This window comes from Ischnura elegans, chromosome 13 (genome assembly GCF_921293095.1).
Source record: "Ischnura elegans chromosome 13, ioIscEleg1.1, whole genome shotgun sequence".
Classification (NCBI taxonomy): Eukaryota; Metazoa; Arthropoda; class Insecta; order Odonata; family Coenagrionidae; genus Ischnura; species Ischnura elegans.
This window is the reverse complement of record NC_060258.1, coordinates 9,239,463-9,257,533: the sequence shown is the minus strand read 5'-3', so window position 1 is coordinate 9,257,533 and position 18,071 is coordinate 9,239,463. Positions and strand designations below refer to the sequence as shown.

The 18,071-nt window shown below is 40.1% G+C and overlaps 1 protein-coding gene across 3 annotated transcripts in view; it reads right to left on the bottom strand.

Moving 5' to 3' along the window:
• Positions 1-18,071, bottom strand: part of LOC124170148 — a 58,271-nt gene that overhangs the window by 26,786 nt on the left and 13,414 nt on the right. For all 3 annotated transcript variants that reach the window (XM_046548840.1, XM_046548842.1, XM_046548841.1), the window contains exon 4: positions 10,359-10,487. In XM_046548840.1, the coding sequence (XP_046404796.1) occupies positions 10,359-10,487 (129 nt within the window). The remainder of the gene's footprint in view (positions 1-10,358; positions 10,488-18,071) is intronic.

Below are 18,071 nucleotides of genomic sequence, written 5' to 3'. Positions count from 1 at the left end.
TCCCTGAGCTCTGCACCTCATGCATGCATTGGTAATCTCAGACAATGTATAACTCCTGTCTCCTCATATAGAAACTAGGTCCCTGTGACGTCACGTGGAGTGGCATCGCATGGGCGCCAATCTGGTCTTTTTCAAATGAACTCAAAATTGACCATTGCCTTTCGTCTAAACCGGTATTTCTAAAACGAAATAATTTGTGTATTATGAATACACTAATGGTGGGTAAGGAATCGCGATCAATGCATTTAGTTTCCTTTGATGAAGGAAACTACCCTATTTTATTTTTTTAAATAAAGATCGAGGAAAAAATTGAACGAGAGTCAAAATCATGCACGGATAATCCGCAACCCGGATAAACCGCAGCCGGATAATCGGGAGTCTGCTGTAATTGTCAATTTTTTATTTCGTTTAAGTATCTCCGTAAATGCAGTGAAGCATCACTAATAATTAAGGATGAGTCGGTTTTTAAACTTTTTCGTTTCTTGGTACCGGTCTGGTTCTCCCCCATCGGATATCGGTTCTCGATACTCGGGTTCCACGGATGAACTCTTTATCTGAATTAATGGCAAATTTAAATGAGCAACCACAAGTAATGAATGAAAATAATTTCACTAAAGGTGTAAATTAGCAGGAAAGCTCTTTCTTACTGGTGGGATATTCATTTATCTGTAGCATTAATGTCATTAAAATTCAAGAATTGAATGGAATAAAATAACGATTGCCGTGGTGGCTGTCGTTTGGCTGCGGTGGCTAAACAATAATGTAGCCTTCATTGCGTCCATACATACCAGAGCACCCTGGCAGGTGCGCGGTGGCAGCCGAACGCAACCTGTCGAGTCCGCCTGGAGGCCGCGGTGGGTTATGCCAAACAAGTAACAACTTTCTCAAGGGTTGCATTGATGAAACTGGACTATAGAAACGCTAATACGCCTAAATTTTTATTATTGATGCAGACGCGTGTTAGTCTATGAAAAAAAGTTATTAAAAATAACCCGCTCTATTCGCGTATTTATAAGAAACTTTTTTCACAGGAAAGCTTGCTCTATGCAAGTTTTTTCTATCATCAGACTTCAAATATCATTCGAAAATAAAAAAATATAGATTTCAATCTATTATACGTTAAACTTGGTGGTCCAGATAGATTCTCCGATGGTGATTCATAATCGCAATAATTTGATTTGCCGTGACCAGCTGTTAATAAAAGAACGAAAAACGCATGCATTGCTTCCCGATCTCGTGGTTTCCAATTTTGTTTCTCTGAGAGTTGCTCATGAACACGCGCCATTTCAGGGTTCGTCGGTTTTTCGCTCTTGCCGACATTTTCATGTTTCCGAGGCCGCTTAGGTATGTTCGTCGCAGCACCCGCGTGCCGGGCGTATCCTCCGCGCGGGCAAGGCTGACACCGCGTTCGCTTAGGTGTGTGGCAGCCTTTATGCCCCAAACTTATAGTCTATGCTCAAAACATTAATCTTCCTTGAATTGATGGAAATGGAATTGACTTTAGGCAATCGATTCTCGATTCCGATTCTGTGCCCGAGAATCGGTGGAATCCAGAATTGACATTTGGAATCGACTCATCCCTAATTTTTACTCTGGGTTTAATCTGTTCTATTTTTGGCAGAAATATTGCCTGCAGTACTGAACCAGCATTCACTGAAAACAGTTGTGGTTGATGTTGATTTTGAAGGGCCACTACTGGGTCAATAGGGAAACTCCCTCAACTTCTGACGACATTTTCCGTTAATTTGTTGTAACTTGCGAGTCAGTTCAAATTATATATTCTCTATTCTGTAATGTAGCTTAAATTGTTACTTTAACCTGTCAACGCCCACGGGTGCCATATGGCACCCAGTGCAGTGCTGAGCCAATACTCCTGCAATGCATTTAATATGTGAATTTTAATGTATATTTTGATGCACATACGTGATTCGAAGTAGAAAGTTTCCTCTAGTATCCAGTCAGTTGGAATTGTATTCTTTGTGTTAAGTTCACATGTATCATATTTTTAAAAGTGAAATATGTGTGAATTTAAAAAAAGCTTTGGGCGCTGACAAGTTAACTTCTTATTCGCATGCTCCACTGTCACGGTTCTTATAACCTACAGAATAAACTGGAAACGATGTGTGTGCTGGCCAGGCAGTCCTCATTGCCTGGTCCTACTGGGCTGTCCAACGTTATAGTTTCTCAGCCGATGTGTCTTCGGAGAGTTTCTCCCGTCGATGAAATTAGTGAGGGTCCTTCACCTCTGTCTCTTCTTCTGCGGAAGGTCTTCCTCCTCTCCAGTAGAAGAGCACGGTCTCTTGTGCCGATCGTATGTGGTTGGTTTGGTGTCCGCTATCGTCTTGATGGCTTCGATGCTGGAGCTCCTCGCCTTCTGGAAGAAGGTCTTGGAAGTCTGCTTGAGGTAGTCCTCAATCGGCTCCATGTCCGTCAGGGCGTAGAGCAGTACTCGGTGGTAATTCCATCCAAGAGCGAGGATGGTCCAGAGCGTGGTGTTCTCTGCCACTCTGATGGGTTGGCTCCGTGTTGTGGGTATGCAGCCGCTCCACGCAGGGGCAGCATACGACAGTATTGGCCGGATGGCCATTTTGTAAATCCTCAACTTCTGCTCCAAGGAGAGGAATCTCGACCGCAGCAACGGCGAAAGCAGGAATCTCCGCGTTCGTGCTCTTCGCGAGAGAATAAACTGCTCAACACAGCGGTACAGTGACACTATGGATAACTTGAGTGGCTGTGAGCTAATGCAAAATTGCAATGCAGTGTTGCATTCTGCACTTTTCAATACCTTGCATTTGTTTATCAACTTACGAACAAGTTCTCAGAATGTATCTTGATCGTATGTCGAAGAATTACTGCATATGCACATGATTCAATCATAAGACCACTTTCACACAAAATGAATGCTATAGCACACAGCACGGCACACGGCACTGCAGAGAGTCGTCTCTTCTGAAAGCCGCCTAAATTTCACGTTAATGGTGGCCGGCGAAAAGTCGTTCCACCTGAAAGCAGAATGTGGCATTGAGTGTATTTCACGCAGAGGACGGACCATTGCCAGGCCGGATTGAAATGGGTGCCGTTCCGTCAACAGCACGATTCGACTCGTTTGAAAGCGGCCACAGCTACAGAAAACATACAATGTTGGCGAAGTAATATATGCGTTTTTAAATCATTTTTTTTTCACTTTTTGCCCTTCCATACACTGCAGACCATTTCAGCTTTGGGTGCCAAATTCAAATCCTTGCACCATTCCGAGCTGGTTCCAAAGTACTTCATGCAATCGGTTCTCGATACCGGTTATCCCTATTAATAATATAGCCTTCAATATGCATGTAATAGAAAAACAAAAGAATTGCCGTACTTCATGCACGCAAGTTTGATGTAATCGTGGGTAATAGTTGCCTCGGGATTTTGGAGCAGTATTGAACAAGAATGACTTGCAAAGTGCTCAAAATATTCAATATTCAATGCATATTCAATATTCAGTAATGCAGTTTTCGATATTCGAGTGAGGTATTGGAAAATAATTAAATATTCGTACTTGATATTCATATTTGAGATAAATGCTGTTTGACCCATCTCTACTTTTACTAAACACTTTCGTACCTAATCTTGCACACGTGGTGAGGATTTTCTTTGCAAAAGAACGAAAGCAGCACATGAGAGGCATCACTTTCCGGTGCAACCGAACGAAAGCCAGAGAGAAATATGTGAACGCCGCAGGCACAACAGACCCAGCTACGTGGTCATTCCTCGAGACCCAGCTTAGCGTGAGCCTAGGCCCTTCCTCGGCCGCTCAGATTGACGCTTTCCCATCCCCTCCGCATGGTCACCCACTGCAATTTCACTGAGATCTAATAGTGAGGCACCCACAATTTTAAAGAGATTTAATGGTGACACTGGAGGGACTTCCCTTGTGAGATAACAAATTTGTTGTTCCCTAGTGTAATCTACAAAGAGATAAGGACTCCTAGTTGGATCCTCTGAAGGATACAACACAGCGGGGCTGGGAACCAAGTCAGAGACTTATACTACCGCTCTCCCGGGGAGGGGGAGGAGAGGAAGGAACAAGGAAAGAGGCGCTGCTGCAATAGGAGCCCGTCGACGCCTCTGGGATAGGGATTGGGTTGGAAGGGAAGGGACGGGATAAACACCTCACCGCTATAGAAGCGACCAGGGCCCACTAAATAGCAAAACCCAGCATCCAGCCATTAATGTGCGATCGATTTTGGAGGATTTTCCTACTTTTACTTACGTCTACTTTTGTACAATAAGCTCCCTATGGAGCTAAAAGATCCCATGAGTCAAGGGGTATTTAAAAACAAGCTGAAAGACTTTTTACTTTCAGGCTGCTTTTACTCTATATCAGAGTACCTGTCACAGTAATATTATATATGCTCACCTCACTTTGCTGTTTGTGCCTTATATCTTTTATTTGTACCCAACCTGTGTTTTTGACGTGCCTTAAACAATTTATGTATTGCATATAATTGTCTTTCCGGCAAATAAAGATTATTATTATTATTATTATTATTATTATTATTATTATTATTATTCCTATATAAGAGAAAAATCCATCTATCAAATCGTAGAATTAATCTACTAAGTATACTACTCTAATAAGTGTAATCTACAGTCTGACCGCAGAAAGTCGTGCGATGTCAGTTAAAAGGGTCTAATTGGAGGTAGGGGGTAAGGTTGCCAGGTAAGAAAGGGAAACGCCCACATCACTTGTAAAGAAAAGGGTTCCGTGAAGAAAGCAGCCAGAAGGGACGACGAGCGTGAACGACCCAAAGGAAGAATCACTTGTTTTTGTGATTCGCAGAAAGGGCTTGCCTTGGCGCTTCAGTCTTGTTTCAGTGCTTCATGCGCACGTGACAACGTTGAATGACAAGGTGAGGTTGTGAGGTTAGGCTGTCCCAAAAAAACACTTTTTTGGAAATTCCAAAATCGTCACTCGGATTTCGATGACCCTCGGGTATACAAGGATAGGCAAAAAAAGATTTTCGAAAAAGTTTAAATAATTAGGTAGCGAAGGGCGCCTAAATACCAACACCCTTAATTTATCATACGATTTCCCAATCAATGTCAAATTAAGGGTAATCAGGGTAAGTTGTGGCCCTTTGGGCTAAAATTTCGTCGGTTTTTGCGTATCTTTCACCGTTTAGGCTTTGCGGCCCGCGCAGCCTGGCGCCAAGAGTGGCGCTAAGCGATGCGGCTCGCGCGACGCGGCGCAACTGACGGCTGAGGCCGTCCCCCTCCCCTCCCACACCCCTCCTCCTCACCTGCCGTCGCCCGCCATGTTCGCATGCTTCAGTGACTCTGTCTCTCTCTCAAATTCAGATTTTGAACTCCTTTCGTAGACCAAATCATGCCGGCACGTATGGTAATAATCAATCTTATCCTTATTTTGGAAAATCGTTATAAATTTGTTAGCCTACAGAGATAATTATTCAACAAAACCAGGTTTCAGTTGAACAAGCTCTTTCCTCGTACCCCCATTTAGCATTTACCGAAGTTGGGACAAAGCCTAAACGGTGAAAGATACGCAAAAACCGACGAAATTTTAGCCCAAAGGGCCACAACTTACCCTGATTACCCTTAATTTGACATTGATTGGGAAATCGTATGATAAATTAAGGGTGTTGGTATTTAGGCGCCCCTCGCTACCTAATTATTTAAACTTTTTCGAAAATCTTTTTTTGCCTATCCTTGTATACCCGAGGGTCATCGAAATCCGAGTGACGATTTTGGAATTTCCAAAAAAGTGTTTTTTTGGGACAGCCTATTGTGAGGTGCCTTCGGGGTACAGCGATTGGTCACGAACTGTGCTGGCACCGGGTTCTTCGCCCCTCCTTTTGAACTTCCATCATACAACTCTCGCCAGCCAGACTATTTATACACTCCCTTTGCTCCTTGACGAAGATACATTAAGGTATTAACACATTCCGTGCGGAGCACGTCAATTGATGTGGTCACGTCCAAGCCGAGGTACGGAGCACGTCATTTGACGTGCTCTGCCGGTCGGGCTGGGGGCCCTTTCTCTGCCTCCATACGTGACGTGATATCAACTTCCGAGTCTTCCAATCGTTTGCAGGGCCTTCAGCAAGCTTTCCTCTTTCGACCCATGTGGGCCGTTTGTAAGTAGCAGTTTTTGAACGGAAGTTATGGCGCGGAAACCTCCCTATCTTTTTCTTTCCTATTTTAAAGGACGTATCTGACGACTTTAATGAAAATCGGGCCCGCATTGAATGTGTTAACCTTATAAAAATTAAAATGTTTGATAAAATTTGGGGGTGGCTCTTGACCCCCGTGATCCTCCCTAAATGTGCTCCAATGCTTCAGACGAAGGTTAACTAACAACAAAAAAATTCTTCAAGGTTAACTCCTCCACAAGGAATAGGCGGTCGAATTGGAGGGTACTTCACTAAAAAAAACTGATTCCTACATTTAAAAAACTGCCCCGTTGTGCTACTTTTGGCTACGTCTGACAAGTCCTTTTCCTTGTTTTCTCAATACAGTTTTTTATGTCACGTCATGAATCCTCGCGAATAGGATTGTGATGAGTGGTTCTGGCTGAGCTAAAGACCATATGACACTCCCCAACTTATTGGCCAATCCATTGGATACTGGATTGATGTCCGATGGACACACACCAATTTGCAGTCCAATATCCTTTTCACAATATTGGACACAACTTCTCGCCCAATTATACTGGATCTATCAATGTTGAGGATCGTCGCCATTGTCCACAAAGAGAATGGTAGCTTAATTTTTACAATCCGGAGAAGACGAACATTGGAGTGAATTTGTTCATCTTCAATTCCAAACCTCAGCGTCAAGCTTCCATTGCTGTGGTAAAATGCCACGGTAGTTGGAATGCCACCAATTATTCGGAGTAAACTTTGATTTTTTTTAACCCTTAACCAGTGACGTGAAATATTTGTTACACTATCGCAATAAATCAAAAATTCATAAAATTTTGCAACGCCATTGTTATTGTTTTGTTTAATTTTTGTTTGAATGCTTAACTATTCTTAAACTTATATTCAAATTTTTACACTCCCAATACGAACCAATTTGTCATGAAAAAAATGTGATTTGAAGCAGGATCAAAAAAACTGATGCCTAAAACACTCGAGTTATAATTATTATATTTATGCATCAAATTGTCGCCAGATTAAAAAAAAGCCTTAAATGTTAAAGTTGGAAGGCTAAGTAGTAAGTAGCCATGAAATTTATCCAGCTTATTCCTTTTCTTGATGCATTCTTAGTAAGTGACTTCATATCACAGTTTAGGAAACTAAAGCCTGCATGATACTTCCAAATTTATTGGCCAATCCACTGGATATTGGATTGTGGTCCAACTGACACACACCAATCTCTAGACCAATATCCTTTTCACAATATTGGGCACAATTTCTAACCCAATTTGGATTTTAGAACAGATTCTATTTTCTCGCAGCTAATCTACAATCAAATGTCAGTTTTGTTGACTCCTAGCGGCCAAGACAGGAAGCTCATTGCAAAACATCCGGTTTGGCTACTAAACATTGGTTTTGTTCCGAAAATTCGCTTGAAGTTTTCTAAAATGTGGAACGAAAGAAGTTATTTCCCTATCAATCAAATCGTACAAATTACACAAATGCTTATACAAAGTAAAATCATTAAAATACAATGGCTTTATCTAGCGGGACATTAGAACACTATTTCGGCCAATATTGGTGTAAATATAGATATGTGCCATTCAGTACGTAATGCCTAATATTTTAAACAATATAGGGTGGTTTCCTATTATTATTTATTAATTGCCTAAATCAAAAGATTATTACTCCTGGAGTACGTACTTCATGCTTTTAGATTTTTTAAATGACGATATCTATTTTTCGCGATTAAACGAAAAGTGAAAATTTTCAAGCGTGAGAAAACGCGGAGGCTAAAACTATGAATGCTGGGAGAAGCCCTTGTGATGTCATTCTGGTTCCAGCTACTGCCGTGTGAGGCCACCTTGGTCCCAACTAGGTCCCTGTGACGTCACGTGAATCTTTCGTTTTCTTAGATGAAGGAAACTACCCTATAAGCAAACTATATCCCATATATGTGCATAAACAAAATCCAAGTACAGTAGAATCCTGATTTAAGGTTTTTCAGGGGGGACAAACTTTAAAACACTAAATGCGGAAAAACACTAAATGAGGACCTGCCATTTTTTTTACGGTTTTAGGGTCTGTAATGATTGAAATGGCTTTTTATGAATAAAAAATATTATTTTACGTAACTAAAAGGTGCTGCATGCAGCAAAATATTCATTGATTAAGTGTTCTCTGCCCAATGAAGGTTGGATAATCCTTTTCAGGAATCAGCTAAAAAAATAGGTAGTAAAAATAAGTAATGAGAGGACGACAATTGTTTTCATGAAATATTTTAAGAAAATTATATTACGCATCAACTTAAAAGCATACCCACACGGAATATGATTATGGACATTAGTGATTCCAATTTTACGCATATTTCAATGGTCTCGATGAGCTTTTAAAATTTTTTCTGTAAAAGTGACAGGTAGGTGACTATAGCATTTCTAATATAATAAGAAAAGGTGTAAGTAGGTACTCAAAAAATTGTCATTGCATCAATAAAGATGAGAGAAATGAAGGGACAGCAGAAGATCGCTAATCCCAAAATCTAAACTACCAAACGTCTAGTAAAAGGGAGATATTCTGGAATTTTGCCAACTTAACGTTTTCTGTTGCCTCGGCGAAACAAGGGATTAATGAGCCTTTAAAAAGCCTCCCATGCGCAAATTTTTGATTTCGAGGTCATCCAAAAAAGGAGAATCTTATTTCTAGTATGCGTACAAGTCGATGGTGATTCAACTCGGTGATAACACCAGATTCGTTGTCATATATCTGCGGCCTCATGCAGGTCGAATGGAGCCGGGATAAGTTGCTTACGCGGCGCGCTGATCACTTTGACTCCGAATCACCTTGTTTCTCGGCAGCTTTTGATGAAATTAGGTTGGACCTTGAATAACGATTAGCTAAACTCTGTTAAGTGAAAAGGTTTAATCTTCAACAGAACTGGATTTCATCTGAAAAATTGTCAGTGCCTCTGGAGTTTGGCAATTTTATCTGAGTTATGATGTCAAAGTCAACCACCAAGGGATACCTGCCGGATTTTCGTATTTTTCCGCGCTCATCTATTCTTCCGTGAGTATGCGGTGATTTTTTTCCAGAATGAGCGATTTATTTAGAGTCATGGACCGTGATAGTTCGTCAAAACTCCGATTGCCATTCTCTTTTGACATAAATTAGCACCAGATAAATATCTTTCAATAGACAGCTATATCAACCAGCCGCATGTCGGTAAATGGGCTCCGGGATATCTAAATTACGATGTAAAATAATGTTACGCCGTAGGGAAAGAATGCTCTCACTCACGATCATGACAGGGGAAACACTTCCTCGGTTCTTTCGCTGTTCCTCCGTAGAAACTGACCTTGGATTGGATTATAGGAAGAATCTTCTCGTGAACTGCGCAAATGATATTGGGCCTCCTCTTTTGAAAAGAGAAAGTAGCCGACTGGAAAAATATTGGGCTAACAATGGACTGCCCGTAGGAAATAGAGTTGAAAGGGGCATAAGCCATTAATTGAAAACATTACGAGAAAACCATCATTGTAGCGGCCCTCGGAGGATAACTCGTGTCATCAGTCGTCACGTATCATCGAAGTCAAGTTCAAGAAGTGAAGGATAAGGTATTTTGAGGTTATTAAGGGATGACTTTGCTCCATTAGATCGGATCTGATACAAAAAGTGCCTGGTGTTTGGATCAGAAGGGGAGTGAAACATTACGAGAAGATAAATCACCCAGCTTGCGAGTTGAAGGTCGCAGCGCTGCGTTCGCGGAAGAAAGCAGTTGAAGAAGCGTTCCCCAGTAGATTCTATCGACTCTTGGTAAACTTTCATGAGACTCTTCTTGTTGATGAGCAGAAATTCGAAGATTTGGATAATAATTTGCATGAACCGTCATGAAAAAACGTTAAATCGGGCAAAAAAATCTCGTGCGGGAAAAATTTATACGACCATAAATGCGGAAAAACGCAAAATGCGGAAACACTAAATACGGATAATTTTTACGTTGTCCCAATAGGGAATGCATCGGGACCCAAAAAAATAAACGCTAAATGCGGAAAAACGTTAAATGCGAAGATGCAAAATCTGGATCCGACTGTATCTTAAAAACTATATTGAGTGCTGATTTATTTGCCAATAAATCGGATGGTGTCGTATGGACTTAAGCTGGTTGAGCTGAACTGAGTGTGTACAACAGGCGTAAATTAAGTTGCTACGATCACTCACCTCTTCCCTCATCGCAACAGCCGCACTCTCGATGAAGACAGTGGCTCGCTCGTTGTACTCTTTCTTCACCACCACACCCCTTGTGTCATCGTTGCCATCGTCTTCTCCGTTTCCATCAGCACCGTCATTCTTAAAAGAATTCAGAAAAAATTACGTCAATCAATACTGCCAAAGCTCTCAACATTTTAAATTTTGCTAAGAGATCCACCAAAGAGACAAAGGAGGAAACCGAGGAACATGTTACCTCATGTATGACTACACTGGCAGAAATATTCTACGAAGAGAGTACACAAACACTTGTGCCGCCCTCTGACGAATACTCGGAAAAATCACGGGATCTTCGTCAAAAAATAGTGTTAGAGTGGTAAAGATGTGTACTATAAATTTCTTTGAAATATCTGTACTTGTTGAAGTGAAAACTTCTTTAGCGGCGTTAAGCACTTTTGCAGGATGGGGAAAAAGCATAGAATTTGCGTGAGTGTCACCGACCCGACACCGCGATCCCTACAGCGAGATATACATTTCCATCTTAAAATTCGTCTCTTAGTATTACATCCTCGGTAGTATAGTGGTCAGTTTCCCCACCTGTCACGCGGGAGACCGGGGTCCGATTCCCCGCTGGGGAGGATTTTTTTCTCAATCTCATACAATTAAAAAAATTTTACAATGGATATTTCAACTACGCAGGCTGACTAGGTATAGTAAATAAACTTTGTTAATATATAGACTGTTGGAGTCTTTTTGTTTTAAAAATATTAAAATTGAAAATAAAAATCTATAGTGTATATTGTGTAAGTTCATTAAATATAAAGAGCTCGTGCATGAACGTGCAGAAGAGTGTACACGCTATAAAAATACAGGTCAGTACAATTTAAGGCAGTTTCTTTTATGTGCATAGTGAAAAATTATAGGTTTATAGCATATTAAATAAAAGAAATAAAAGCAAATTATATTTTAATATATAAATGATGTTACTTTCTACTCATACACATCGTATTTTTAATGTACATTTAATAATAAACAGTTTGCTGAAAAAAATAATTTCAATTTTTGTTGAAAAATGAGTATTACTGGAAAAATTAGTTCTTTAATAATATTAAATCTATATAAAAAATAAATGGATAATAATTATTTCAGTTTTCACTTCTGTCGGCCAGTCCCACGACTGCCCCGTGTTTTTTTTTTTTTTTTTTTTTAAAAATGGAACTTATTTTCCGAAGGTACCTGGTATCATCACAACCATAATTAAATGTTTCCGCTGAAAGGAAAGATTTCCCTATGAGGATGAGAAGTCCTATGATTTCTCATCTTCGTAGTAGTGGAGTAGGATAGGGAAATCCCAACTACAGGTGGTCCCCAAAGCTAATAAAATGTGTTTCATATGAGTACACCCATGCCTCATATAGCGCAATTTCGATTAGCGCAACTTCGATAAAGCGCAAATTTGCTCCTAGGGGAAATATCACAACGTAGTGTAGCCTAATCAAAAAGTGGCAAGGGCCACTACACGTGGTCCCCATCTTCCCTACACAATGCATTCCTAAAAACGTGTACGAAAGTCGAACATCGAGTTCCATGCTAATCAGAGGTTATGTTCCAAGAGAGCGAAAATATACATAACAATAATACATTGTATTTTAAACAATTTTATTTTAATTAACTTATGCTCAATAATAAATTAATTAAATTACTCAAATTACATAATGTCTTTCGAAATTACTCAGAAAACGTAAATAAAAGTATAAAAAACAAGAATTCCACTGTGGGTACCAAGTGAAACTTGTAAAAGAGTTCCAAACGAAAATCTTGAATTTTCTTATTGGTTTTGACAGCAATGTAGAGCTGTCGCGTAGTCCAATTGGTTCAACTCACAGGCGGCGAGCTTCTATGCGGAGGGGTTTAAGAAGCTAGGGCAGCAGTGCAAACAATGCTTAGGATTGAATGGTGATTATGTAGAGAAATGAAGTAGGTTTTGTAGCTAATTAAAAGTAAAGCTAATAAAATGTGTTTCATATGAGTACACCCATGCCTCGTACAGCGCAATTTCGATTAGGACAAATTCGCTCCTCAGAAAAACATCGCAACGCAGTGTAGCCTAATCAAAAAACTTCAATGCTCTCATGATAAAAGGTGAACTTGCGCTAAGTGCACACGAAATTGCTATCACTTTTACGCATATTAATAGTATTGCTTGCCTCAAATCTTCTTTTTTGTTCATACATTATTCGAAATCTATTGCAGAGCAATGGCCAAAAGCATTACTCGTCATTGGGTCCAGATAGCCGGCCCACTGAAGTAATTTATCTCGTCTCTTGACAGAATGACAGCAGTTAATTTAGATCATTAATTAAGAGTGGAGCTAGTGGAAATGATATTTTTTTTAAGCAATACAGTTTGAGACGTACTTTTTTCCGTCATAGGTTATCGGGCGATTGACTTCCAGGTAGAGGGTCCATGCTAAAGCCTTCAAGGTCATTGGTATTCACAGGGGAGAAAAATTAAGCGGTGGCTGAGTTGCGTATGAATAGTGTCAACACATAAAAGGGTCTTAAACACAATGGCTTCATTCCCTCCCAGCAGTCGTAGGCCCTCTGTGTCTCAGGAATACAGTGCAGCAGTAGAAGGTGATTTCGATAGAGCCATACAGAGTCAAAACCAAGAGAACAATGGAAAAAATAGGAATGTGGGAGGAAAGACCAAGAAGTTGTCAAGAAAAACCATAAACCTAGAAGAGAAATTGAGAGAGGTCAACTGCTTTGAAAATGGAGAGTGTCAAAGTGATATTGCCAAGAAGTTTAAGCTCACAATGCCCTATTCCGAATAAAGACGAAGTTAAAACATCAGTGACCTCAGCTGCACCAACTTCAACCAAGTGGTCAAGACATACAGAAAGCTCATTGTAAATCTGTACAAAAAGACGAGGTTAGTAATCGCTCCGAGACATTTCGTGAAAGCTCCAGATGGTTCCAGAATTTTAAACGGCAAGCCAGTACCTATTTTCATTGTGGCAATATCAGGTGAATCTGCAAGTGTTGATAGTGCAGTCACCGCAACATTTTCTGATGAACTCCCAAGCTGTGACTGAAAGTGGCACCTTTCCCCATCAACTAGGGGGAAAGGAGCCACTTTCGAGTGTTTTAGTGTTGATGAGACGATATTGTTTTGGAAAAGAATGCATTCTCGTTCATTCATTTTCAGGGAAGGAAAACCTGGGTCAGGTTTCAAGGCATTTAAAGACTTTCACGTGGCTGCTAATGCCTCAGAGGGCTTCAAATCAAAATGATTTATCATTCATCAACTCCGCTAGCTATGAAATAGCAATTCAAAGTAGCATTTGCCAGTCATTTCGATGAGCGACAAAAGATGAAAAATCATCAACTGCCAGCAATGCATTACGAACCCCTGAGATATCAGATTGCCCACCCGCATGACAGGACGGAATTTCAAACACGGACGAATTTTTTTTTAACATGAATAAAAGTCTTTAAATACATGCCTACTATCTTTAAAGATATTTTAAACTATAAAAATTTACTATCTTACACAATCTTTCGATTTAGGCAATAAAAAAATAATAGGAAACCACCCTATTTATATATCTGTATTGTCACTATTAGACTACAGCATGGAAGAAATGGTCATAACGCTGATTCGAATATATTCGATGTAACCATCTTATCAAAAAGAAAAAACCTGACCGCGTTAATTGATTCCAGCCAATATGTAATAAAATGCATGCAAACTTGGTGTGATGTCAATGAACTAAGGCTAAATGATGATAAAACCCAAGAGATATTGTTTTCTGCTGGGCACAGCCCAAAGGACAATGATCTACTGCAATGTAAAAATAATTATCTTAATGATATGGAGTGCGTGAAGTTTCTTGGAATTTATGTGGATAGAAATATGAAGTGGGATGCACATATAGAGCACCTATGTAAAAAACTGAATACAGTGTTCTATCTTATATCTGTACTAAAGCATAGTGTAAGCCAATATGTTTTGAAAACCCTCTACTATGGATTATTCATTTGTTTATTATACAAAAGAAATTAGTGAGAAGTATGTGCAAACTAAAGTGTCGAGCTCATTGTCGCCCTTTTTTTAAAAGCCTTAAATTACTCATTGTATGTACCATGTGTACATATATATCAGAGTGTCATATATGTAAAAAGGTATAAGGGTAGTTTTATCAAGAATAATAGCATACATTCCTACGAAACCAGTGGCCTGAGTCTTGAATCCTTCGTTACGCCTCAACGAATAAAATCCGTCGTTATGACGAACTCATTCGTTGTCATTTGTTCGTTATCCCAAACGCGCGAGTTTTGAACACTTTCGTTGCCAACGAAAGTTTTTCAGCGAATGTATTCCTTCGTGAATTCAATTGTTGAGGCCTTCACTTTGTAGAATTCCATATTTAATGTTTGGAAAGGAAATTGCTTAGCTTTTCTACAAAAAACACACTTTATTGCCGACTAGTTTCGGTTACACTGTACCATTATCAAGACTAGTGATACACATCAGAATTTGCCGGTATATATACTCTGTGGTCGGGTGATTGGAGGGGAAGGGGAGGGGGGAGAGGTAAGTGACGGGGAAGGTGAAGGAGGGAAGAGATAGGGAGAAAAACCAGAGGTAGTTACAAAGTAGAGCGTGGGTTGGCGTCACAAGGATTTTTTGGGGTGTAATAGTGGAATGTCTAGAAGGGGGGAGTGGAAAGGGAAAAGGTGGTCATTAGCAATGGGTTCTTTCCTCTTTACAATTTTTAAAATTTCCAACTGTTCTCTGATGTCCAGCTGTGTTCCTTTTTTGACTCGGTGAAGCAATACTGGGGTAAAATCCGCTTGGTGGCCTTCCTCCCGAAGATGGGTAGAGAATTGGGACATCCCAGTGTTGTTGTAGTAATCGCGCCGGTGTTCCTCCGCTCGTACGGTCAGACTTCTTCCTGTTTGTCCTATGTATTTGGAGTCACAATCACCACACCTTAATTGGTAGACCCCGCTCTTGAGGGCTGAATCAGTGGGGTCCTTGACTGAAGGTAGCATGCTCTTCAGGTTAGAATTATTGTAAAAGGCCGGTTTTATGTTGATTACTTTGAGTAATTTTTCCAATTTAATAGAAGGTTGGCCTAAATATTTTATGCGTCGCCATGACTGTTGATCCGTGGGGGTGGTAGAGTAAATACCTCTGAGTAAGAATTTTCTCTTTTTGCTTTCAAACAAATCGTTGATCAATTTTTCGGTGTAACCATTGGCTATCGCGATTTTTGTGATGGTGGTAATTTCTGAAAGGAGATCTGAGGGCTCTAAAGGGATCGACAAAGCTCTATGCAGCATGCAATGAAAGGCTGACAATTTTTGGGTTATGGCATGCTTGGAAGTTGCGTGGATGACTTGGTCTGTATGAGTAGACTTTCGGTAAATGGAGAACTTATGCTCGCCGTCTTTAATGGAAATATTTAGATCTAAATAATTTAGAGTGCTGCCCTCTTGTAACTCCATAGTGAACTTGATATTTGAATTTAAAGCATTGATAAGGCGTAAAAAATTTCTTAGTTGCCTCTTCGTTCCCGTCCATAAACAAAGTATGTCATCTACATAGCGGAACCAATAATGAACATTCTTTAGGAGGGGGTGGTCACTATTGAAAAGTTTCTTTTCTAAATTGTTCACAAATATTTCGGATAGCAGAGGTGACAATGGGGAGCCCATAGCTAAACCGTCTCTTTGTAGGTAGAAGTTTCCGTTAAACATGAAATAATTTTGATTTGTACACACTTTCAATAAAGATATTAGTTCGTCGCAAATGAGTTGGGGCGTTTTAGCTTCGTGTAGCACTTCCTTGGCCAGGAGCACTGCTTCATCTCTTGGAACACTCGTGAATAAGTTCACCACGTCAAAGGAAACTAGCATAGAATTTTTAGGCGGTGTTATTTTTGATAACAATGTTGTCAATTCTATGGAATTCTTAATACTGTGTTTTGCAAGGAAATTGGAATGTTCCATGAATTTGCACTTCACCACTTTGGATAGGGAATGCACTGGGGAGCCTATGCCTGAGACCACCGGGCGGATGGGAATGGAAGGTTTGTGCACTTTGGGCATGCCATAAAATCTGGGGGCAGTGGGATTCATCTCTGTTACATTCCACTTTTCACTTGGGGTGAGGACCATTTTTATTTTGGAAATAGCACTTTTACACTCTGCTTGGCATTTCTTGGTGGGATCTTTTTCTAACAGTTGCACATGATTTTTTGCAATAAATTCTAAACATTTGTCAATGTAAATCTGTTGGTCCATGATCACTGTTGCGTTCCCTTTGTCTGCTTTAATGGCTACCACGTTCGCTGCTTTAAATGATTTCTTGATTGAGTTTATTATGGCTCTTTCTCGGTCCCGGGCAGATGGTTTCTCGTTATCATGCCGCCACTCTTTTTTAAACAATGAATTTAAACTATTGGCAAAAACACTCTTGATCATGTGATCTTCTCGTTTTAAAGCGACTTCACAATCCACTACTAGGTCTTCAAAATCTTCGGTTTTGTTTTTAAGATTCGGACAGTATTTAAGGCCTTTTTCAAGTAGTTTAATCTCTACAGGTTGGAACTGGTGCTGTGATAAGTTAATTACTCTTTGGTGGAACGTTTGGGGCATGGGACTTACAGTTGCCATCCTTGTTGATTCTGCAGTTTCTTTCCTTGACGGTGTTGCTGTTTCTCCAGGTTGTTGTCGTCGGTGTTGTTGATTCTCCAGTTGTCTCTCCAAGTTTCGTTCGAGAATGTTAAGATTAAAGTGGCCATAAAGTTGGTAAATTGTGATCATAAAATACCATAATGCCATTTACAAACTTATTAATAAATAAGGGTCAGATATCTTCCTGCATAGAAGCACTTTCATACGGGAAGATTGAAGGAACTAACAACCATTACCTTGGAGGAGTCTATTCTGACATTAGCTGACTCAATTGGCGTTGCTTTGCTTCCCACCATAGAGATTGACGTTGTACTATCAAGAAATCGTTTAATCAAGAAATCATTTAAAGCAGCGAACGTGGTAGCCATTAAAGCAGACAAAGGGAACGCAACAGTGATCATGGACCAACAGATTTACATTGACAAATGTTTAGAATTTATTGCAAAAAATCATGTGCAACTGTTAGAAAAAGATCCCACCAAGAAATGCCAAGCAGAGTGTAAAAGTGCTATTTCCAAAATAAAAATGGTCCTCACCCCAAGTGAAAAGTGGAATGTAACAGAGATGAATCCCACTGCCCCCAGATTTTATGGCATGCCCAAAGTGCACAAACCTTCCATTCCCATCCGCCCGGTGGTCTCAGGCATAGGCTCCCCAGTGCATTCCCTATCCAAAGTGGTGAAGTGCAAATTCATGGAACATTCCAATTTCCTTGCAAAACACAGTATTAAGAATTCCATAGAATTGACAACATTGTTATCAAAAATAACACCGCCTAAAAATTCTATGCTAGTTTCCTTTGACGTGGTGAACTTATTCACGAGTGTTCCAAGAGATGAAGCAGTGCTCCTGGCCAAGGAAGTGCTACACGAAGCTAAAACGCCCCAACTCATTTGCGACGAACTAATATCTTTATTGAAAGTGTGTACAAATCAAAATTATTTCATGTTTAACGGAAACTTCTACCTACAAAGAGACGGTTTAGCTATGGGCTCCCCATTGTCACCTCTGCTATCCG